At 36.8% G+C, this 25901-nt stretch overlaps 2 protein-coding genes across 5 annotated transcripts in view; one reads left to right on the top strand and one right to left on the bottom strand.

Moving 5' to 3' along the window:
* Nucleotides 1–2101, top strand: part of LOC144334445 (uncharacterized) — a 176713-nt gene extending 174612 nt beyond the window's left edge. For 2 of the 3 annotated variants that reach the window (XM_077964191.1, XM_077964192.1), the window contains exons 5-6: nucleotides 1473–1618; nucleotides 1998–2101. The gene's annotated coding sequence lies outside the window, so the exon portion shown is untranslated. The remainder of the gene's footprint in view (nucleotides 1–1472; nucleotides 1619–1997) is intronic. The other variant, XM_077964202.1, reaches the window with a different exon arrangement.
* The window catches only part of DEUP1 (deuterosome assembly protein 1), a 99097-nt gene that overhangs the window by 58984 nt on the left and 14212 nt on the right, over nucleotides 1–25901 (bottom strand). For both annotated transcript variants that reach the window (XM_077964174.1, XM_001085105.5), the window contains 3 exons: nucleotides 11336–11507; nucleotides 9832–9927; nucleotides 2668–2802 (listed from right to left, as the gene is read on the bottom strand). In XM_077964174.1, coding sequence (XP_077820300.1) covers nucleotides 2668–2802; nucleotides 9832–9927; nucleotides 11336–11507 — 403 coding nt within the window. The remainder of the gene's footprint in view (nucleotides 1–2667; nucleotides 2803–9831; nucleotides 9928–11335; nucleotides 11508–25901) is intronic.

Here is a 25901-nt window from a genome sequence, read left to right as displayed (position 1 = left end):
CTAGTAGAAAATAGCTAACATTTCAAATTAGTGCAATCTAGATTTTAAAAATTTCTGTTTACTTTTAATTTAAAAGGGAATCTTTGGATTTAGAAGTCAAATTTTGTAAGGTTGACTTAAGCTGTTCATATGTTTTAGATAATACAAATATTTAGTATTTCTTACCCATTAACCTCAAATAATCTTGAAAGTAAATATTCCCCAGGATGTTTTAGAGGCAGAAGCATTAATCTCAACTTCTTATAAATACTACAACAGGTAGAAGTGAGGCCAAGAATAGCTAGAAATGTGTGTCACAAACATCAGCAGGTGCTTATGACAATCCTGGCTTCCTTATTGTCAGATGTACTGGTTTCACAACTAGCAAGTCAGTGCAATATATACAATAGTGTGGAACCACGCAGGGACCTAGAGAGCTTCATAAGGGTTTTTATAGAGACAGGAGTTGTCACAGTAGGCTTCAGAGGGTCTGTAGACTTGCCTGGACCTCCAACAGTAAGTTATTCATGGCTGGAAAAGTTTTTCTGGATCTTTAAGTTTGAGAGTGGATCAGGGTCATTAAAATTAGTTTCTCTTGATAGCTGTATTAGATGTTTTTAAAAGCCCTCTAATAAATATTGGAGATGGTCTTTAGTGATTACTGTATGTTGGAGACCTTTACCTGTAAACCAGTTTTAACTTTTTATTATGAAGATTTTCATACATAGAGAGTAAAACAAACCTCCATGTACCCTTCACCCAGTTTAACTACCATCAACTTAGTCCATCTTTACTTCTCCTATCTCTCCACCCTTTTTTGTTGGTATATTTTAAGGCAACTTCTAGACCTCATGTGTTTTCAGCCCTAAATGCTTCAGTGTGCATCTAAAGTTTTTTCACCATAACAACATTACACATAAGGTATTTTAAACCCCATTTACTGATGACAACATGGAATCTTGGTGAGGCAAACAACTTGCCTATAGGTCACAGGGCAAACACATGAGTCAGGTAAGGCCTGTTTTCAGTTATCAGTGATCATGTTCTTCAACTACTACATGTGGTGCACTGCTATTACTATACTGCTATTAAATGCCTCAAAGGAAAAACAGGTTTACCTGCAGACTAAAACTGGACGAGCCTATCTCTTACACATTAATTTATCAGATGGCTATAAGTAAAAACAGGTACATGAAGTGTTTTTATAATTATTTCAAGTTAAACTGTATATCTGCATAGAGTCCTTAAAAACTTTTGTGTAAGTACAAACATAGCAAAACATTTTGCTACTAATTTCCACTGTAATTTCATTACATATATATAATGTAAATATTTAGTTTCCTAAATGCAAAATGTGCATACACAAGGTATCTGATAATAACTTAAGGGTTTTTTTTTTTGTCTGAACAATTTTTATTAATGTAGTTCTGCCACAAAAGCCCATGAAAAGTCAGTCAAATGGATAATTAATGACTCAATGTCTTCATTTTCAGTGAAAGCACATGTATATTGCAGTGCACATCTATCAGCATCTTCCATGAGATCAGGATATTTCTGAAGCCCTACTGGTTATACCACTGTAAGAGCCTGGGAGTACAACACAGTGCATTTTCCTGGAGGGCCAACTTACTTAGTGATGGTAAGTTTGTTTTTTAAAAAAACTATGTATTATTCAGAAGCATTTAAAATGTGCTGGACTTTTAAAGATTAAAATCTAGGACTTCCTACAAAGTTCTTATAATAAGCCGATTTTAGGGCTGTGATCCCAGATTTAATGCTCTTTAAGATATTTTAAAGTAGAAGGACTTGTTAATTAAAGAATAAGATGAAAAAGTGCTGGCAAGGGGAGGGATGCTGGGGTTTAGGGCTTGAGAAAAATGGAAGAAATTAAGTGGGATAACGTAAGGGTCAACTTGAAGTCAATTAAAAAAATAGTAATTGAGCAGTACTCAGAATCCAGGTAAAAGTAGATGATAGGAATTTATAGTGTAATCTTTCTGCTGTTCCATGACTTGTAGGAGGAATGCTCAAGAACACAGGGAAGGAAAATAGCTGGTTTGTTTTTTCCAAGGTTGGGAAACGAAGAAGATAAGAGTAAGTGCATCAATGACATAGTGAATTTTTAAAGTTTTTTGTTTTTAATTTTTGTGGGTACATAGTAGATATATACAGTTATGAGGACATAGTGAATTTTTTTGAGAGACCAAAATTTTAGAAATTCTTAGTGCTATCAGGCAATTGAATTGGAGTGACACTATGCCTTTAAAGAAAAAAAAAACATGAAACTTCAAGCCCTGTTTTAAAAACTGTGATGAGGCTTCATTGGGATTTAAGTACCTAACAGCTAAATGGCCATTAAAAGATTTATTAGATATTCACTTTAACTGACCCCATGGGTGTCCTTCAATTTTACTCAACAGCTGCAGTTTCATTTGACTTTTTGGCTCCTTTTTTTTCTCTCCCAAAATGCTGTTATATAGTAAAGATGTATACATCAAAGTGATGTTTTAATTCACTAAGTGCCTGAAGGGAAGGTGCACTAAGAAAATATATTCAATGAGAAGTTAGTTTGTAATAGTGTTTATTACCACAACTGAAGACACCATTGTGGACACTACAGACAAATAGCCCACAACAACAGGACTCAATCTTTAATACACATAAAGAATCTAAGATAATATATCTCACCTCTAATTTCTGGTTCAAATTGCTCAGTTCAAAGGGTAATTCTTCTTTAAGGTGTGGTAATTCTTTTCGTGGAACTTTGTTTTGTTTCATCTGATGTAATCTCAGTTTTTCAAAGCTATTTGTTAGTTTGGAAAACTGTAAATCACAGAAAATGTTAACATTTTACTATTACCAATTATTTCTAACCTGATTTCGCTATCTCTTTTCCTGTGTACCTCTTTGAAAATTTAAGTCATGATTAGAAAGTGCAGTAAAGCTTAAATGTTTCAATTAGTGAAGACAGAACCAGTTATTAAAACTAAATTATTGAAGCTGAACACAATTCAGCTTTCATGTAAACTTGAGACTTCATTAACTGCACAGTTAAACAATGATTCACTTGATAAATGGCTTGTTCAATTTTGTTTTAATCATACGCAGTAAAGCTGACAATTTTTTAAAAAAACAAGTTTTTTCTTACTTTTAGTTAGTGCCATCTTGTGTTGACAATTTGAAATCCAGTAACTCAATCTACAAAATAGCTAGCTTATACCTTACTTAAGAAAACAGAATATATATTAATTTAAAAGGCATAAGTAACATAAACCACTTATTCATGTGGATACATTTAAATAAATTTTAATATCAAAATTGATCTAATATTTTTCTTACTGATAATTCTTTTTACAACTTTGTATTATTTTTTCCATTTCCTATTCTACATTCAAATTATAGATTCAAAATAGCATAGTTTATGAATATTTGTGAGGAAACTTCCATACTCATGTATCTGCTTTCAAATGCGTCTTATTGACACATTTTATTTTAAAATAATTACAGGTTTACAGGAAGTTCCAAAGTTATTACTGAGGTCCCGGATTCTCTTCACCCAGTTTCCCCCAATATTTACATCTTACTGAACTACAGTACATCAAACCCAGGAAACTGAAATTGGATCAATATATGTATATAGTTCTCTGCCATTTTATCACATATATAGATTTATCTGACCACAACCACAATCAAGATATAGAACTATTCTGTCACCACAAAGATCTCCCTCATGCTATCCCTTTAGAATCACACTTAATCCCCTCATCCCCCAACCCCTAATCACCGAAAACCACTAATTTGTTTTCCATCTCCATAATTTTGAGAATGTCATAAAAAGAAATCATACAGCACATTAACTTTTGAGATTGTATTTTTTTCACTCAGCTTAATGTGAGATCCATGCATAAATCAATAGTGGATTCCTTTTTAGTGCTGAATCGTATTCCATGGTATAAATGTATCAGTTCGTTTAACCATTCATATACTGAGACATTTTGATTTTTTCCAGTTTTTGCCTACTGTAAATAACACTATGAACAATGATGTCTACTTTATCAGATATTAAAGTAGCCACTTCTGCTTTTTTCCTCATAATTTTAAATTGAGATATAATTCACCTACTATAAAATTCACCTGAATAATATTCCATTGCATAAATACACTACATTTTGTTTATCCATTCATCAACTGATAGAAATGTGGGTTTTTTCCACTTTGAGATATTAGAAATAATGCTGCTGTGAACACTTACATAGAAGTTTTTGTGTAGATATATGTTTTACTTTCTCTTGGGTATATACCTAGGAGTGGAATTGTTGGATCTTATGGTAACTTTAACTTTTTGAAGAACAGCCAAATTGTCTTCCAAAATGGCTGTACCATTTTCCATTCCCATTCACAATGCATTGGGTTCCAATGTCTCCATATCCTCACCAACACTTGTTGTTTTCTATCCTTTTTATTATAACCATCCTAGTGGATGTGAATGGATATTGTGGTTTTGGTTTCCATATACCTAATGACTAATGATGTTAAGCATTTTTATGTGCTTATTGGCCATTCATATATCTGCTTTGGATAAATATCTATTCAAATATTTATCCATTTTAAAATTTGGTCATCTGTCTTTTATTATCAATTAGTAAGTTATTCATATATTCTAGATACCAGTCCCTTATCAAATATATGGTTTGCAAATATTTTCTCCCCATTGATGGGTGTCTTTTTAGTTTCTTGATGGTGTCCTTTGAAGCAAAAAAGTTTTAAAATTTTAATGACATCAAATTTATCTAACTTTTTGTTGCTTATGCTTTTGGTGCCATATCTAAGAAACCATTGCCTAATCCAAGGTTATGAAGATTTACTCCTATGTTTTCTTCTAAGAGCTTTTTAGATTTAGGTTTTACATTTGGATCTTTGATCCATTTTGAGTTAATTTTTGTCTATGGTTTAAGGTAGGGGTCCAACTTAGTTCCTTTGCATAAGGATATCCTCTTGTCATTGCACCATTTGTAGAAGAGACTAATCTTTCTGTATTGAATTATCTTGGCACCGCTTCTGCTTTCTTTCTATTAATATTTGCATGGTATATTTCTCCATCTTTTTAATTTCAACTTGCCTATACAGTTATATTTGAAGTGAGTTTGTCATTTTTTTAATTTATTGTCAATCTCTGTCTTTCAGTTGGTGTATTTGGACCATTTCTATTTAATGTAATTATTGATATGTCATGGCTTAAGCCTTTTTTGTTTCCTGTTTGTTCTCTAGCTTTTGGTTTCTCTATTTTCACTTTCTTGTCTTCTTGTGAATTACATAAGCATTATTTTAGAATCCATTTTATCTATAGTGTTTTTGAGTATATCTCTTTGTAGATCTTTTTTAGTGGTTGCTCTAGGCATTACACTGTATTTACATAATTAATCACAGTCTATTGGTGTTTGACATCTTTCCAGTTCAAGTGTAGAAATCTTACTTTCCTTTATGTTCTTTTACTCTGTTCCATTTATAACACCATTATCTTAGTGTTTCCTGTAGGTATACTGAAAACCATATTAGACACGGTTATAATTTTTTGCTATCAAAAAATTTAGAAAATACAAGAGGATAAGGAGAGTCTATTGCATTTCCCCTCATGTTTTTTACTCTTTTTGGTGTTTTTACTTCTTTGCTGATGTCTTAAGATTCCTTCTTTATCATTTCTTTTCTGTTACGAGACCTTCCTTTAGCCATTCTTTTAGGGTAGGTCTGCCAGCAACAAATGCTTTCAGTTTTCCTTCCTTTGAGAATGTTTTAATTTCCTCTTCATTCCTGAAGGGTATTTTTGCCAGACCTAGAATTCTGGGTTGAAAGCTCTGTTCTTTCGGCACTTGAAAGCCTCCATCATTTCCAGAGAGAAAGCCACCATTATCAGAATTGGTTTCCCCTATAGGTAAGGTTTCATTTCTTTCTTGCTGCTTCCAAGATTTTTTTCTTTGTCTTTTGGTTTTCAGAACTTTGACTATGATGTGTCTTAACACAGCTGTCTTTTGATTTATCCTGTTTGAAGTTCACTCAGCTTTTCAATCTGTAGGTTGACATTTTTTTTTTTTTGCGGGGGGGGGGCTAAGTTTTATAACTTTTCAACCATTATTTCTCTGAATGCTTTTTCACCCTCCTCATCTTTCTCCTCTCCTTCTGGGTTCTCTGATGATGTAAATTTTAAATTGCTTGTTGCCATACTACATGTTCCCAAGGTTCATTTTCTTTTACTCTTTCTCTCTATTGTTCAGATTGGCTAGTTTCTATTGTATTATCTTTGAGCTGATTCTTTTCCTTCTGTCCTCTTCATTCTGCTTTTAAGTCCATCCATTGAGTTTTTAAATTTGGTTATTGTACTTTTCAGTTATAAAATTTCTAATTGGTTATTTATATTATTTATTTGCCAAAGCTTTATAATTTTTCATTTATTTCAAGCCATATTTGTAATAATTCATTGAAGTATTTTTATAACAGCTGCTTTAAAATCAGATAATTCTAATGTGTGTCATCTTGGTCTCGGCATCTGTTGAGTGTCTTTGCTTATTCAAGTTGAGATCTTCTTGGTTCTTTCTATAATGAATGATTTTTATTGATACTTGGACATTTTTGTGTATTGTGTTTTGAGACTCTGGATTTTATTCAAATATTGTGTTGTAGCAGTCATCCTCTGACAATTTCTGGAAGGGAAAAATGGAGTGCCACTCCATTACTGCCAGGGGATAGTGGATGTCCAGGTCTTCACTTGGTTTCAGTTGGTATCCAGTGGGAGGTGCTCCTTATTACTGCTGATTCGAAGTGGGAGTTCAGGCTCCCCACTAGTCTTTCACTGATACACTTTGATTGAAGGGTCATGGGTGCCTTGTAACTATTCTCACATGGCCTTCAGTGATACTATAGTGGGGGTGGGTGAACTTGTCACCACTAAGCAGTGGTGACTCCTCAACAGCCTTCCTATAATAACACCTGAGACTAGAGAGGGAGGGGTGCCTCCTTACCACCAGGTAGGTGTAGAAGTCCAAGCTCTCCACTATCACCACGGGTTGATGAGGGCCTTCTTAATATCTAGTAAGGATGAAAGTCCTGGTTCTCCATTCAGTCTTCCCAGATACTACCCAGGAAAGAGGGCCAGGGTTACCTTGTTACAGCTTAGTGAAGGTAGAAATCTAAGTTTTTTCACTAAGCCTTTGTAGGTGGCAGTGGGGCTGTAGTTTTTTCTCTCCCTCCCTCCCTCCCTTCCTTCCTTCCTTCCTTCCTTCCTTCCTTCCTTCCTTCCTTCCTTCCTTCCTTCCTTTCTTTCTTTCTCTTTCTTTCTTTCTTTCTTTCTCTTTCTTTCTTTCTTTCTTTTTTTCTTTCTTTCTTTCTTTCTTTCTTTCTTTCTTTCTTTCTTTCTTTCTTTCTTTCTTTCTTTCTTTCTTTCTTTCTTTCTCTGTTTTATGAGGCTGGAGTAGAGAGGTTGTTATCTAAAAATGTATTATCTTGCTAGGCTGTCTCTCTTCTGGACTTTTGGATGGAGACAGCAGACTTTCCTTGGGGCTCTTTTTATTTGTTTGCACCCATTGGCATAACTGGGTTGCCTGCTTCTGTGTTACTCAGTCTGAGATATATGAGGCAAAAACAAATCCTAGGGAACTCACTATTGTGACATTCTTTGAGTCCTAAGGTCCTTAGCCAATCTCTCTCTTCTCTCCACTTCTCAGAATCTTATTTTATAAATGATGTCTAATTTAGTGGGAGGATAGGGAAGAGTATATCTATTCCAGAAGCAAAAGCCTCAAATATATGTATTTAAAATTACAGTTTTATAATGGTTAGAAGGAAAAAAATAACTCATTTTTAAAAGGAAAGCAATTTCTAAAAGGAAGCTTTGACAGAGTTGAGTTATTCAAGGCACAGTGTGGTAAAGTGTATCCTTAAGATGTTTCAGGAAAATGAAATTGTAAATAAAACAGAAATTTCAAAGGAGGAACCTGTAGAGTGAGCTGGCAGCAACAAAAGCGTGTTAGCCACAAGACACCATTTTCTGCTTAGAAAAACAGCATATTACCAGCTTTATGCAAACCAAATCAAGTACATAGTACTTTTCTTTTTCTCTCTTTTTCCCTACTTTCCTCTTCCTTCTCCTTTGCTCTCCTTCCCTTTCTTCCTCCTTTTCTTTTAACTAGAGAAAAAGAGAAGCAGAAAACTGCAGTGAAAACAGGTGGCTCTCAACAATAATGTAGCACTCCCAGTGTATTCCATGAAACCCTTGTTTACAGTAGTATTAGAAGGTTTTAGCTTAAATAAATAAATAAAGGAGAGCTCCATTGTCCAATATCTTTGGAACATGATGGAATGGAAAGGCTAAATCAGTTTGTTTAAGGCAGGACTTCTTATGGCCTGTAATATGCTAATGTGTACCCTTAATCTCCAGGAGGGGAGGAGTCTTAACTTGGCCAGCATTAGCTTAAACAGCATTTCCTAAACTCACGGTGTTTTCCACAGAACAAATTTTTATGAAGTTACCATAAAGATATTTTTTGGTTAGCACTGAAAACCAGCCATCAGCCAAATAATAAAATAGAACTGCAAAGCATCAAATGGCAAGGATTCATATATTAAATGACTGCTTGGCACCTGTAAACAAAGCCAAGAACTTTTTAACAAGAGGAAAACATACCCAAACAGAAATGAAAGATTTGGAAAGCAGTGACTGAACTGGTTAAATACAACTTAGAGATGACACCTAACTTATTTTTAGATTTCTGTATTGTTTTCAAACCTACTACAGATTGTGATCTCTTTATTTATATTGACCAATATGTAATGATTTAATGTTTATGTTGTTGTTTTAGAGCCTTATCTTCATAGAAAAATAAAGGTTGAGTTGACTTACATGCTAAATGCTCAGAGTCTAAGCTAGTAAAAACCATATATAATTTCATAACTCAAGCTACCATATAGTGGCAGTTACTTGAACTGTAGGCAAAATATCTAGGTAGACTAAGAACTAGTCTTGTAAAATCATGTGTTAAGTGGCATCGAATGTTTCATATTCCAATCTTAATGGCTTAATTACCTCCCTAAAAGGTATTTTAAAAGGATCATTAACTACTTTAAGCTCCTTTAACTAAATTATCATATGTGAAATATTTGTACTCTAAAAAAAGTTGGTTGTAAAGTAAAATTTCATAATCAAACCATATTTCCCATTGATTCATTCACTAAGTTAAGCAAAGATATAGCATCTACTACATTTGACATACTCAAATGATTACTACCCTATGTGCTATCTGTGATAAAGAAGGCATTTTGGTTGCCTTCTTTGTGTGAAGATACAGGGATAAGTGAAAAAGAAATCTGTATCCTCAATACATATGAAGAAGCACTATCATGTAAGAAACAGTGCTACCAGTAATAAGGTAATAAAGACCAGTTTTATTCTTTCAATTATCTATTTCATAATCGCAAACTTCCATATTTTAAATTATCACAGAATTGAGAACATCTTTATTAGATAGGAATAACCACGAAAGATAATTGTTTTTTTGTTGTTGCTCACAAAATTTTTTTGTGTGAGCTAATTGTCATTTAATTCATCAACAAGTCTCTTGAGAAACAGAAAGCCATTTGTCAAGTACTGTGCTAACAGAGGTACAGAAGGTATAGCAAGCCAACAATCTAGTAAGAGACAAAATCAATGCATATAAAACAGGGAAAGACATGACCAAGCTTAGAATTAAAACACAAGAACATTTATTTATACTAAAAACAATTAGTTTAAATAAAATTAACACAACTCTATAGGTCAAAAATATATCAAAATGTGTGATATTAAATTATAATAAGTTTTCTTACTTGAGCCTTTAGGCTTTGTAGTTGTCCTTCATAATTCTGAGTCATTGCTAAATTACATTTTTCCAGACTGTCCAATTTCTGTCGAAGCAACCCTACCTGCATGAAGAATAAAATTTAATTTTACTTTTTCTAAATTTTGCCTGACAAAATCAGAAAATGTGCAAAAGAGAAGAACAATTCAAATAAAATGGCTTTACCAAACCAAGAGTAAATATTTGTACTGCACTTCTTAAAATAGCTATCAATAATTAAATTCACAAAAACCAAACATTGCTAGCACTATTCCACAAGGTACACATTAGGACAGTACGGATGTTTAATAAAAGATCCTTATCATCATCACATTTAAAATTCAGGGTTAGAATTTACTTTGCATTATCCTTTTGGGAGGCTGTGTCATCATTACTCAGGCAAAACCTCTACCAATATAATTCAGCTTTTGTGTTTTCTCCATTACCTTCAAGAGGATCTCTGTTTTAGTGGTATTATAAAATAATTGTTACATTTTTGTAACAAGTAATATGTTAAAAAGAAAAAGAAAATTGTCTAAGAGCAGTTCCTAAGGATTTGGCTTATATAATTTGTCTGTTTAAAAGGCAGATGAGGCACTTGCTTACATATCTGTGTCAGTATATATATAAAAGCTAGAAGAAGAAGAATGCATATGCCATGTCTGATGACCTACCTCTACTGTGAAGGAAAACTAGATGCCATTAACTAAGTTACCTATGCCAAACAATAATATAGTTAACTATGCCAAAAAACTAGGTTTCACTGAGAGGTCAATAAAGGTAGAAAAATGGCTGATGAACAAGTTAACTAATGATGTTTTTGTTACAGTATATAACTAGCAAACATTTCTCTTAAACATTTCTTTTTCCAAAAGAAAAATTCACAGACACAAAGTCCACATTAGATAAAGCGTATGGTTTTCCTGAACTCCTTCACAGCCCTGAGAGCACTCATATATTCTTTTATGACCACCAGCTTGGCAGTGAGCAGCCTAGAGGGACTGAGGAAACTCCTCTTAAGTGGATGTCCCAGGTATAAACACACACCCCTTTACCAAACTCTTTTCTCCTTTGTCCTATAATCAATTTTTGACATCTTACTTCTATTTTTTCCAGAATATTCAAAGAAGCAAATGTTACTGAACTCTGCCTTGTCCACAGTTTTGATGGCTACTTTGTTTCTACAGCAGCAAAAGTACTTACATCTTTACTTGCAAACAATATTTTACATATATGTTAAATATTTGCTTACTTTTACAGATGGCATTGACACTACATATCTGTCTCTATCAGCAAATATCTATGGATTTAGGTTCTGATTGTCACTTATTTGATATAATACATTTAGCCTATAATTTGCTGACAGAATTTCAAGCAATAAAGGCTCTTGCTGATGCCTAATAAAAAGTATGTATAATAAAAATATATTCTGATAGAATACTATGTATAACAATCTGATGAATTAGCAATTTGTTAACATATGTATTCAGTACCTCTTGACCTTTCTGATCCAAACAAGTTTGTGCATTTGCCAATTCTTGATCCCGAAGATCTAATCGTGTCTCCAAAGCCCGCATCTTTCTTTCCCAATCCATTTTTTTGTTGCTTACCATGATGTCAATTTGTTCCATTAATTCCTGAAGCTCAGCTTCACAAGGAGAAGTTCTGGCAATTGTAGGAAAGTAAAATAGGGCAAGAAAAATTATTACATTGCTCTGCATAGCTTGATCATTATTTCCTGAAATTGTTCAATTATTTAAATGGGAATAAGTTCAAAAGCTGAAGGTTAAATTTTAAAATTAATAAAGCAAATTTCAGAGCTAACAGTGTATATATACTTAATTTTTTAAAATAACATTTTTTAGAGTAGGCTAATTCTAAGGAATATGCTAATTAGGAAAAATTATAAGACAGCTTCAGGATCAGTGCTCTTCCATATAGGCATACATGTACCTATATCTATCATAACTTCAGAAGGTTTGACAGAGGCAGACTGGGATATCATTCGTGTCTGTTAAGGATAGAAGAGCAAGCCTGGGCTAGGTAGGACCAGATTCAAGGGTACCAACTGGGCTATAGTGTGGCTCCTCAAGGAGAGGAATTTGGCATGATATGGCTGGTGTCTGTTTCTAAGGAATTTGATCAGGCAGTGATATGGTTTGGCTGTTTACCCACCAAAATCTCAACTTGAATTGTATCTCCCAGAATTCCCATGTGTTATGGGAGGAACCCAGGGGAAGGTAATTGGATCATGGGGCCGGTCTTTCCTGTGCTATTCTCATGATAGTGACTAAGTCTCATGAGATCTGATGAATTTATCAGGGGTTTCTGCTTTTGCTTCTTCCTCATTTTCTCTTGCCTCCATCATGTAAGAAGTGCTTTTCAGCTCCCACCATGATTCTGAGGCCTCCCAAGCCACATGGAACTGAAAGTCCAATTAAACCTCTTTTTCTTCCCAGTCTCGGGTATGTCTTTATTAGCAGTGTGAAAACAGACTAATGCAGTAAATTGATGCCAGTAGAGTGGGGAGTTGCTGAAAAGATAACTGAAAATGTGGAAGCAACTTTGGAACTGGGTAACAGGCAGAGGTTGGAACAGTTCAGAGTGCTCAGAAGAAGACAGATAAATGTGGGAAATTTTGGAACCTCCTAGAGACTTGTTGAATGGTTTTGACAAAAATGCTGATAGTGATATGAACAATAAGGTCCAGACTGAGGTGGTCCCAGATGGAGATAAGGAGCTTTTTGGGAACTGGAGTAAAGGTGACTCTTGTTATGTTTTATCAAAGAGACTGGAGGCATTTTGCCTCTGACCTAGAGATTTGTGGAACTTTGAACTTGAGAGAAATGATTTAGGGTATCTGGCAGAAGAAATTTCTAAGCAGCAAAGCATTCAAGAGGTGACTTGGGTGCTGTTAAAGGCATTCAGTTTTAAAAGTGAAACAGAGCATAAAAGTTCAGAAAATTTGCTGCCTGATGATGCAGTAGAAAAGAAAAACCCATTTTTTGAGGAGAAATTCAAATCAGCTGGAGAAATTTGCATAAGTAGCAAGGAGCCTGATGTTAATCTCCCAAACCATGGGGAAAATGTCCCCAGGACTTGTCAGAAACCTTCACAGCAGCACCCCCCCATCACAGGCCCAGAGGCCCAGGAGGAAAAAGTGGTTTTATGCGCCAGGCCCAGGGCTCCTGTGCTGTGTGCAGCCTAGGGTCTTGGTGTCCTGTGTCCCAACTGCTCCAGCCATGGCTGAAAGGGGCCAATGTAGAGCTTGGGCTGTGGCTTCAGAGGGCAGAAGCCCCAAGCATTGGCAGCTTTCACATGGTGTTGAACCTTCAGGTGCACAGAAGTAAAGAATTGAGGTTTGGGAACCTCCGCCTAGATTTCAGAAGATATATGGAAATGCCTGGATGCCCAGGCAGAAGTTTGCTTCAGGGGTGGGGCCCTCATGGAGAACCTCTGCTAGGGCAGGGCAGAATGGAAATGTGGGATGGGAGCACCCACACAGAGTCCCTACTGAGGCACTGCCTATTGGAGCTGTGAGAAGAGGGCCACTGTCTTCCAAACCCCAGAATGGTAGATCCAATGACAACTTGCACTGTGCACCTGGAAAAGCCACAGACACTCAATGCCAGTCTGTGAAAGCAGCCTCGTGGGAGGCTGTGCCCTACAAAGCCATGGGGGCAGAGCTCCCCAAGACCATGGGAACCCACCTTTTGTATCAGCATGACCTGGATGTGAGACCTGAAGTCAAAGGAGATCATTTTGGAGCTTTAAGATTTGACTGCCCTGCTCGATTTCAAACATGCATGGGGCCTGTAACTCCTGTTTTGGCCAGTTTCTCCCGTTTGGAATGGCTGTATTTACCCAATACCTGTACCCCCATTATATCTATGAAGTAACTAGCTTCCTTTGATCTTACAGGCTCATAGGTAGAAGGGACTTGCCTTGTCTCAGATGAGACTTTGGACTGTGGATTTTTGGGTTAATGATGAAATGAGTTAAATCTTTGGGGGACTGTTGGGAACTTGATTGGTTTTGAAATGTGAGGATATGAGATTTGGAGGGGCCAGGGTTGGAATGATATGGTTTGGCTCTCAACTTGAATTGTATCTCACAGAATTCCCATGTGTTGTGGAAGAGACCCAGGGGGAGGTAACTGAATCATGGGGGCCAGTCTTTCTCATGCCGTTCTCCTGACAGCAAATAAGTCTCACAAAACCTGATGGGTTTATCAGGGGTTTCTGCTTTTGCTTCTTCCTCATTTTCTCTTGCCTCCACCATGTAAGAAGTGCCTTCCACCTCTTGCCATTAATCTGAGGCCTCCCCAGCTATGTAGAACTGTAATTTCAATTAAATCTCTTTTTCTTCTCAGTCTCAGGTACATCTTTATCAGCAGCATGAAAACAAACTAAGGCAGGCAGGTTTGGAGAGATACTGTAAGTCTTTAGACAGTGAGGTTACTATTACTCATATACATAGTCATATCTGGGGTCTAGGAGGGTTTATTGAGTATCAAACAAAATGCTTAGTATAACAGCTAGGATTATAGCTACTGTTGTTGAGAAGACAGATTGGTAAGTGCTCTCACTACAGAGTTCTTTTTCAAAGAAGCTTAAGCATTCTCCAGGGAGCTGGCATGAGTCCAGTCACTCAGACTGGATTAGCAGATAGGTATTGAGGCCTTACACTTCAGCCTAAGGAACATACAAATGTCCAGATTAGAAAAGCGAGTTATTTCAGCATCCATTTCAATGGTGGTAATGAGGCTTCCAATGTATTTGTGTAGCTGGGAGGAAGACAGGAGGGACAGGCAGGTGCAACATGACAGCATTTCCTCCATTTAGTTTCACTAAATCAGAATTTTAGAGCTAATTAAGGATCATTTAGCATTTTGATAAAACTCAGGCTCAGAGAGGCCCAAGGTCACACAGCTAATTAATGGAAAAACCAGAACTAGATCCTAGGCAGCTGCTTCCCATTTAATGTATCTTCCTGTATACCACACAGCAAAAGACACAGTGTTTTGAATAAGAACATGCTGAAAAATACAGTACAAATTCGCTCCATTGCAATAAGGTTAGAAACAGGTATTAAAATCCAAAGAATTGAGAATTTCCAGAATCATTTTCTAAGATATCCAGAATCAACCCAAACAGAAGATGTTCCTTTGGTTTATTCAATATGATATTTACCAGTTTTGACATCAGAGAGGTTTTAAGTACAAAGTGCCATTCTGAAGTCTTCTCCTAGCATTCCTGGAGGAATGTGAGGCCCAGAGGCTTTCAATTTTTACTTAAAACCTAAAATAAATCTGACAAAAGGATGTATACTAATTCCTCTATAAATAACTTGATTAAATTTTAAGATTGAATTTTAATTGGAATTATAAAATAGGGGAAAAGAATAGAACTATGGCCTGGTGGTTTCACACCGTTTTTCTTTTTCATGACAACATGTACCACCCTGTACTGTAAATAGATTTTGTCTATTTTTTCCACTCTGAAGAAAAAGGACTATGTCAATGTAAGCTCTAGGAAAAAAGAACTATATCAGTCTGGTTCATCACCATCTCACCAGAGCCTAGTATATTACTGTAGCACACAGTAGATGCTCAATAAATCTCTGAAGAATGAATGATTTCCTTTAATTGCTAACTTTTGGCATGTAAGAATGTACCATGCTAAGAAAGTTAAAATATAGACCTACAGTAGAGTCTGGACATAATGTAATCTACTCAATCAATATTGTTGAGTGAATGGTTTATTTCCTGGTTATGGTTATGCTATGCAAAAGTTAGAATGTTAGACTCTCAGGATGGAAAAACTCTTACAAGTCAACTAGTCCAACTACCCCAACTACCCATCCAGTGTTTGCATTCCTCTACAAATATATATATATATTTATATATGTATATATTATATATTTATATATGTATATATAATATGCAAAATATATTATGTAAGAATATGTATTTTATATTAAAATTATTAAATATGATTATATATAATTTTTTTTGAGATGCAGTCTCGCTCTGTTGCCCAGGCTCGAGTGCAATGGCACAATCTTGGCTCACTAGCACCTCTGCCTCCCAGGTTCAAATGATTCTGTGGCCTCAGCCTTCCAAGTAGCTGGGACTACATGCACGTGCCACCACAGCTGGGTGATTTTTTTTTTTGTATTTTTAGTAGCGACAGGGTTTCATCATGTTGGCCAGGCTGGTCTCAAACTTCTGACTTCAGGTGATCTGCCCGCTTTGGCCTCCGAAAGTGCTGGGGTTACAGGCGGAGCCACTGCACCTGGCCCCTCTACAAATATTTCTTAACTGAATCATCTATCATACACTACTGATCAGAATCAGCAGGTCTAGGACAGACCCTAAGATTCTGCATCAGTAACAAAAGCATCAAGTGATTCTGGTGAATTCCAAAGTTTGTGACCTGTTTTTCAATATCACTGCTAAGAAGTTATCCAGCCTAGGTCTGAATTCTTCCCTTAAGAGGTAACCACTGTCTGAGATTGTAGCTAGACAATGTGTTTTAGACAGATCTTTTTTATATTGAAGAAGTTTTCCATCCATTGGTCCTAATTTGATCTCAGTGATTCCACTGAGACCATTCAGGACAAATGCCTTTTCAACACAGTAGACTTTAAAGTACTTGAATACAGTCATCAGTGTGTCAAATACAGTTTTGAGTGCACTTCTAGTCTTCTTTTGTCAGTGTTCAATATTAGAGACTGAATATATGAATGGACAATAATCAGACCATATGACAGTAGACTCTGACCCATAATTTCTGCAACAACACAACCAGTCCAGAAAGCCAAGCCACAAAATCTGCAGCATTTGTCCCATAATGGTCAGGGCTTGATCACTGACTGCCATCTTCCCTAATTTCTGTCCCCACTTCCAACTCAGATCAAACCAGAGAAAGTCAAATATACTCCTCAAAACAATCCCCACTTTTAGTTATTCTGTCTCCAGCCTCTACATGCCAGCTCCCTCCAATGAGGGCACACCTGATCCCTTCTCCCTTTTTTTTACCTTAAAGCTCTCCCACTCCTTTGCCTCCCTTTGAGTCTCTGCCAAATGCAAGTGATAGTGGGTGATTCCCTTGGTATAGCAAGCTCTGAATAAATAAATACCTTCAGTTGTTTTCATTTGGGTGATCTTTATTTATTTCCACAAATATTTTTATTTCCTTCTATTGCTCCTAGAGATTTTTTTCTTCACCACTCTGTACTCAGTATCCAGTATACTGCCTGAAAAATACTAGATGCTTAGTACACATTTGCTGAGTGAAAAAAAAAAAGAATGACTACGGTAAGATTTTCAGACCCTTCATAATTCTAGCTCTTCTTTGAACAATTTTTTTTTTTTTTTTATCAATTTCATCCTTGAAACGTACCATTTGGAACTTTAAGATAATACGATAGGCATGGTCTAATCAGGTCAGAGGGGGTCTCACAGATCCTTTGTTTTACGTGCCATATACTTTTATTTAACCAGATGGAGATCACATTAGTTGAATTTGGGAGTGGAAAGGGTAAAGCAGTGATATCACATTGTTTCAAGGTGGGTTTATTCTTATCTAAAAATCTTATTTCTTTTTTATGCATGCTATGAGTAAGCCACCTATTCACTATCTTGTGCTTGTTTAGTTTTTTGAGAGGAGGGGTCCAATGATAGGGCTGTGTATTTATCCTTATTAAATTTCTGCTTGATAGTTTCAGTCTTTCATTGTGGGTCATCATCACTAGTTCTTTCAGCAAACATTCATTAAGCACTGTGTAAGGTACTGGGAAAACAGAGACACAAGAGCAATTGCCTGTGAATAGAGAGACTTGCAAGGCAGGCAGGCAGAATAAAAGACTGATGAATATATTCAGGCTCTCAAAAAGGAGGGGTGCTGAATACAGACTTGCAGAGGGTGGGTTATCACAGAGGTCTTCCTAAGTGAGGTAACATCTGAGCTTATATTTGGGATCCTGTTTCTATCAGAGAATATATTCTCTATATCTCCCAGCTTTGTGTGAGCTGCAGACTTGATAAGCATTACCTGCTGTGTGTGTGTATATATACGTTTCATCCTGTATACATATACACACACACACACATATATGGTTTATATGTATTCAGTATATAAATGAAACAGGTACATATAAAATGTGTATTATACATATATAATATACAGAATATAAAAAATACATACGTACATATTTATATATATATATGCGGTTTTTATATATACACAAGTCATTGTATAAAATGCCATAAAGGACAAAGTGGAAGATAGACCCTTGTAGCACTCCCTACCAAGCCCTTCAGGGTGACAGTGATCTGTTGTTTATTTTTAAAAATTATGATGAGACAGTAATCCATTTAATTAGCCTTACAGTTTTTTCTTTCTTTCCCACAAAAATATCATGCCAGAGCCCAAATACAAGTCTACGCTGTTTCTCTGCTGCACCAGCAGGCTAACCTTGTGAGGCGAGGCTGGTCTAGTAAGCAAGGAGTTGGGGTATCCCTGGTGAGTCCTGGTGGCCATTACTTCCTCTTCTAAGGCCCACAAACCCTGCTTATCTCTCTTCCAGAGTCTTACCTAAGATTTAGTCAAACTCAATTTTACATCAAACTCAGCTTTTTATCAAACTTAATATTCCCTTTTGAAATTCAGTTGTTCAGTCTTCTAGTATATTTTCTGTTCTTCAGCTTTTCAGATAATTACTCGTAAATCTAGTGAACTTTAAAATTAGATTTTTTAAAAGGCTCAGTGTAGCCTCCTTAATGTAGCTGGGCATTGGCATTCTTTACTATAAAAATTCCGTTACTTCCTTTAGTCAAACGCTAACTAACACTATGCTAAGTATCTTCTTGAACCTCCTTTCATGGATCCTCACAATATCCCCATAACATAGGTATTATTATCCAATTTTAGAAAAGTTGAGTGAGTGGTTAAAAAAGAAAAAAAAAAGTCTGTGAGTCTTCCAGCTTTGGAAACTAGGTGGATTGTGTCTAATACACTACTTAAGACATGCAAAACTCTATTCCTTACTATAAGGTGTATCTTGGGAGCAATTCACAAAGGAAGGTCCTGCAGTCAGGCCAGATTTTTCTGCATTAATCCTTCAATTCATTAAGCCAGAAGAGAGGGGGCACACAGAATTCCAGGGTGACATGCCCTTCTAGAGCCTATAATCAAAATATCAAGATATCGAGTTTGGAGGTGAAGAGGGGGCAAAATAGAAAACTAAATAGTGGCAAGTATACTAAAGAGGGCAGGGGAATGGAAGAAAAAGTCACATTCAGAGTAAAAACAGCCAGGGTAAGATATATGGACATATATGAAGGTGGCCCAGAGCAATTTTGGGCTAGTGGGCTCATACCCCAAAGCCCTTTAACATAGGGCTTATGTGCTAGTTCTTCCCCCCAACTTTTTTTCTTTTTTCTTTTTCTTTTTTTTTTGATACAGAGTCTCACTCTGTCACCCAGGCTGGAGAGCAGTTGGCACAATCATAGCTCCCTCCTCTGGTCTCAAGTGATCCTCCTGCCTCAGTCTCCTGAGTCACTAGGACCATAGGTGTACACCACCATGCTCAGCTAATATTTGAAATTTTTTATAGAGACAGGGACTTCCTATGTTGTCCAGGCTAGTCCTGAATTCCTGGCCTCAAGTGATCCTTCCACCTCAGCCTCCCAAATTATTGAGATTATAGGCATGAGCCACCATGCCCAGCCTTATATGCTAGCTCCTAAAAGGGCAGACATGAACCTAAAATAAAAATTGGATAAAAATACTTGAACATTAACTAATAAATTTTTTTTAAAAGAAAAAAAGGACCAACCTTCATCAGATACATTGCTATAATGATCATATGACTTGTTAGCCAAACCAGGACAATTTTGAAAGTGAAAGGAGCACTAATAATAATTATGCCAGCACACACAAGGTATAAACAGTTACTATTCTGGACAAACTGGGATTCAGGATTAGCCTACCCATTACCAATGGGAAAACAGAGGTGCAGAGACAAGTTGTGGGGGAAAAAGTCAAATTTGAAATCAAGACTAAGAAATTTGCTAGAAACCATATAATTACATAGAAACTGAATAACTTGCTTCTGAATAACTTTTTGGTAAATAATGAAATTAAGGCAGAAGTCAAGAAGTTCTTTGAAACTAATGAGAACAAAGACACAACATGCCATATTCTCTGGGACACAGCTAAGGCAGTGTTAAGAGGAAAATTTTACAGCACTAAATGCCCACATCAAAAAGTCAAATCTCAATTTAAAAACTTAACAAAATAACTAGATAATCAAGAGAAAACCAACCCCACAGCTAGCAGAAGACAAGAAATAAACAAAATCAGAGCTGAATTGAAGGAGACAGAGACATAAAAAATAATTCAAAAGATCAATGAATCCAGGAGTTGGTTTTTTGAAAAAAATGAATAAAATAGATAGACAGCTAGCTAGACCAATAAAGAAGAAAAGAGAGAAGATCCAAATAAACACAATTAGAAATGACAAAGGGGAAATTACCACTGACTCCACAGAAATACAAATAATCATTAGAGAACATTATACATACCTCTATGCACATAAACTAGAAAATCTAGGAGAAATGGATAAATTTCTGGACACACACACACTCCTAAAACTGAGCCAGGAAAAAACTGAATCTCTGAACTGGGTGCAGTGGCTCATGCCTGTAATCCCAGCGCGCTGGGAGACTAAGGTGGGCGGATCACAAGTTCATGAGATCAAGACCATCCTGGCTAACACGGTGAAACCCTGTCTCTACTAAAAATACAAAAATATTAGCCAGGCATGGTGGCACACACCTGTAGTCCCAGCTACTTGGGAGGCTGAGGCAGGAGAATGGTGTGAACCTGGGAGGCAGAGCTTGCAGTGAGCCGAGATCGTGCCACTGCACTCCAGCCTGGGAGACAGAGTGAGACTCCGTCAAAAAAACAAACAAACAAAAAAACTGATCTCTGAACAGACCAACAATGGGCTCTGAAATTGAATCAGTAATAAATAGCCTAACAACCAAAAACAGCCCAGGACCAGAAAGATTCACAGCTGAATTCTACCAGATGCACAAAGAAGAGCTGGTACCATTCCTACTGAAACTATTCCAAAAAACTGAGGAGGACAGACTGTTCCCAAACTCATTCTATGAGGCCATCATCATCCTGACCAAAACCCGGCAAAGATACATCAAAAAAAGAGAACCTCAGGCGAATATCCTTGATGAACATGGATGCAAAAATCCTCAACAAAATACTGGTAAATGGAATCCAGCAGCACATCAAAAAGTTTATCCACCATACACAAGTAGGCTTTGTCCCTGTGATGCAAGGGTGATTCAACATATGCAAGTCAATAAATGTGATTCATCACATAAACAGAACTAAAGACAAAAACCACATGATTATCTCAGTAGATGAAGAAAAGGCTTTCAATAAAATTCAGCATCATGTTAAAAACTCTCAATCAATTAGGTTCCAAAGAAACATACATCAAAATAATAAGAGCCATCTATGACAAACCCACAGCCAACATCATACTGAATGGGCAAAAGCTGGAAGCATTCCCCTTGAAAACAGACACAAGACAAGGATGCCCTCTCCCACCACTCCTATTCAACATAGTATTGGAAGTCCTGGCCAGGCCAATCAGGCAAGGGAAAGAAATAAAGAGCATCCAAATAGGAAGAGAGGAAGTCAAACTATCCTTGACATGATCCTATATCTAGAAACCCCATAGTCTTGGCCCGAAAACTCTTTAAGCTGGTAAACAACTTCAGCAAAGTCTCAGGACACAAAATCAATGTGCAAAAATCACTAGCATTCCTATACACCAACAACAGTTAAGCCGAGAGCCAAATCAGGAACGCAATCTCATTCACAACTGCCACAAAAAGACTAAAATACTTAGGAATACAGCTCACCAGGGAACTGCAAGATCTCTACAATGAGAATTACAAAACGCTGCTCAAAGAAACCAGAGATGATACAAACAAATGGAAAAATATTCCATGCTCATGGTCAGGAAGAAACAGTATCACTAAAACGGCCATACTGCCCACAACAATTTATAGATTCAGTGTTATTTCTATTAAGTTACCTATGACATTCCTCAAAGAACTAGAAAAAAACCAGAAAAAACTACTTTAAAAATTCCTATGAAAGTCTAGGTGCAGTGGCTCATACCTGTAATCCCAATACTTTGAGAGGCCAAGGTGGGCAGATCACTTGAGTTCAGGAGTTCGAAACCAGTCTGGGCAACATGGTGAAGCTCCATCTTTACCAAAAAAATACAAAAAATTAGCTGGGCATGGTTGTGTGCACCTGTAGTCCCAGCTACTGGGGAGGTTGAGGTGGGAGGATCACTCGAGCCTAGGAGGTGGAGGCTGCAGTGAGCCGAGATTGTGCCCTGAATTCAAACTATACTACAGGGCTGCAAGAATTAAAACAGCATGGTATGGGTAACAAGAACAGACACATAGACCAATGGAACACAACAGAGAATCCAGAAATAAGGCCACACACCTACAACCATCTGATCTTCAACAAACCTGACAAAAACAAGAGATGGGGAAAAAACTCCTTATTCAATAAATGGTGCTGGGAGAACTGACTAGCCATATGCAGAAGACTGAAACTGGATCCCTTCATTATACCATATACAAAAATTAACTCAAGCTGGATTAAAGACTTTAATGTAAAACCCCAAACTGTAAAAACCCTGGAAGACAACCTAGGCAACACTATTCCAGACATAGGAATAGGCCAAAATTTCATAACGAAGACACCAAAAGCAATAGCAACAAAAGCAAAAATTAACAAATGGGATCTAATTAATTAAAAAGCTTCTTCACAGCAAAAGAAACTATCAACAGAGGTAAACAGACAACCTACAGAAGGGGAGAAAATATTTGCAAACCATGCATCTGACAAAGGTCTAATATATCCAGCATATATAAGGAACTTAAATTTACAAGAAAAAAGCAAACAACCCCATTTAAAAAATGGTCAAAGAACAGACACTTCTCAAAAGGAGACATACATGCAGCTAACAAACATATGAAAAAAGGCTCAACGTTACTGATTGTTAGAGAAATGTAAATTAACACCATAATGAGATGCCATCTCACACCAGTCAGAATGGGTATTATTAAAAAGTCAAAAAATAACAGAATCTGGCCAGGTTGTGCAGAAAAAGAAACATTTTATACACTGTTTGTGGGAGTGGAAATTAGTTTGACCATTGTGCAAGACAGTGTGGTGATTCCTCAAAGACCTAAAAACAGAAATACCATTCAACTCAACAATCCCACTGCTGGGTATATACCAAAGGAATACAAACTGTTCTATGATAAAGACACATGCACATGTTATGTTCACTGCAGCAGTATTCACAATAGCAAAGACATGGAATCAACCTAATTGCCCATCAATGGTAGATGGAATAAAGAAAATGTGGTTCATATATACCATGAAATACTATGCAGCCATAAAAAGGACAAGATCATGTCCTTCGCAGCAGCATGGATAGAGCTGGAGGCCATTATCCTTAGTGGATCAACAAAGGAACAGAAAACCAAATGTCACATGTTCTTACTTAAAAGTGGGAGCTGAATGATGAGAACACATGGATACATAGAGGGGAACAACAGACACTCAGGCCTATCAGAAGATGGAGGATGGGAAGAGGGAAAGCATCAAGAAAAATAACTAATGGGTCCCAGGCTTAGTGTGTGGGTGATGAAATAATCTGTAAAACAAACCCCCATGACACAAGTTTACCTAGATAACAAACCTCAACATGCACCTTTAAACTTAAAAAAAAAAAGTTAAAAAAAGAAAACTATAGGATTTGGGGATATTTTTATTACGTCCATTTTCACATTGGCAAGACATGCCATTATAATTTTCAGAAGTGTTTTATCAGCTCCCAAATCAATGGGCACATTTTCTAAAATATTTAAGCCATAAAAAAATTTGGACAATTTGAAAAATAAACACAGCATGAGAAAAATTATACTACAAATAAGTAATTAAATACTACATTTAAACAAAGGAGTGAATTCAGTTTGGAATACATGAGATGTCTAAAATAGAAATAGGTCTGAAGCATGGGAGAGGGGTTTAAAAGACAAATATGGAAGCCATCATGGAGAGAAAGAAGGGAAGGAGGGAGGAATTATGGAGAAAGAGAAGCTTTGCTTTTGCTGATTCCTCTGCCTGGAACGCCATTCCCCCAGATATCCAGATGTCTATGTCTCTCACGTTTTTTAGGTCTTTCTTCAAATGTCACCAAACCAGATTTATTCTGTAACTCTCTATTCTCATAATCTGCTTAATTTTTCTGCATAGTGATTATTACCACCCCCCAACATAATATTGATTTATTTGTTTGCTATAATCTGTTTCCCTCCACTTGATTATAAGCTCCAGTGAGGTCTCTGATACCATTGCAGAGCCATAGTATCAGCTCTAAACTTCCCACCTCCAGAAAAATAGGAACCCTAATTTGCTTGGGTATTATATTACAAGCTTCTGATTTTTATTTAAATTTTGTGTTTCAGCAGACCTCTTCTGACAATAATCCAGCAGGGGAATAGAATGCCACCTCATTACTGTCAGACAGTGGTAGAAGTTCAGGTTCTTGACTCAGCCTCTGTTGCCACTAGGAGGGAGGAACTCCTCATTACTGTTGGGTGGGGGTGACAGTTCAGGCCCCTAGTAGTTCTGCGCTGATACTACCTTGGCTGGAAGGGGTAGGGATGCCTCATTACTCCCACCTCCTCCAACACTGTGTGAGGTGGGTTCCCTCGTTATCATTACCAAAGTGTCTTGCTTTCCTTTGCTATGGTAAGTCTCCCTTGGGGTTGTTGGTGATTTGAGGCAAGATTTGGATATTCCTGAGTCCCTGGGCCATTGCACCAATTATGCCTCATATGCCACCTGCTTCTAATATAAATGGACAGCCTCTATGGGTAATTTGACTAGCTGTCCTTTGTTGATTCATCTTTTTTTTCCCTATTCTTGAACCATTTTTAGTAGTACATAACTTGAAGATTTGTAAGATTAGCATAAAGTATTTGCATTTTCCCCTTTCTCCTTTTTAGAGAAAATTTGGAAACCATTTCATGGCATGGATTCTATAGTGCACCTAGCTCTGTGCTGCTCATCTTGTACTCTAGCATTTGCACAGATTACAGGTGTAGTTACTCTACAGCACTATGGGTTGGCCAGTGGATTTCCCCATAAATGGCTATGCCATATGTGTTTGTGCTTTCAAATGGCAACATGTGAAACATATTTCTGTCATTCTATAACACTTTCTATTATAAGAAGCAACAATAACTTAATAATTGCTTTAAGAGGTAAAAGGGAATAATAGCCAAATGTATCTTCTGATTTCAAGACACAACCTAACTTAAATAACATTTAAGGATGAAAACTGTGAGTCTTAGTATGTTACCCTCAGAGAGTCCATGAAAGCACATGGGTCTGTTCTGTTTCTGGCTGGAGCCATTCCTACATAACTACTCCCCATACATTCTCCAATTAAAAAGACAAGTCCTCAATACCTCAAGTGTGTCTATGAAAATTGTCCTGGATTCTCTTCATTTTTTCACACCCTGCTTTTATACAGCCTCATTTCTACCTAATTCTGAACTCTTGATTCAACTCTTCTCTAGTGTTTTGAAATTGGTATTTATATTTTATTTCCCTGATGTTTTACAGTTTATTGCCTTTAATAGGCTGTCATTCTTTTGGTTCACTCATTCATTCAACAAATGTTGACTGAGCTGGGAGCAGTGGTTCATGCCTGTAATTCTAGCATGTTGGGAGGCCAAAGTGGGAGGACTGCTTGAGTCCAGGAGTTCAAAACCAGCTTAGGCAACATAGTGAGACCCTATCACTACAAAAAACAAAACAAAAAAATTGTCAGTTGTGGTGGTATGCACCTCCCAGCTACTCAGGAGGCTGAGGTGGAAGACTGCTTGAGCCCGGGAGTCTGACATTGCAGGGAGCCAAGATC

Source organism: Macaca mulatta, chromosome 14 (assembly GCF_049350105.2).
Source record: "Macaca mulatta isolate MMU2019108-1 chromosome 14, T2T-MMU8v2.0, whole genome shotgun sequence".
Classification (NCBI taxonomy): Eukaryota; Metazoa; Chordata; class Mammalia; order Primates; family Cercopithecidae; genus Macaca; species Macaca mulatta.
Note: the sequence above shows the minus strand (reverse complement) of the source record. Positions and strands in the feature narration are given on the sequence as shown.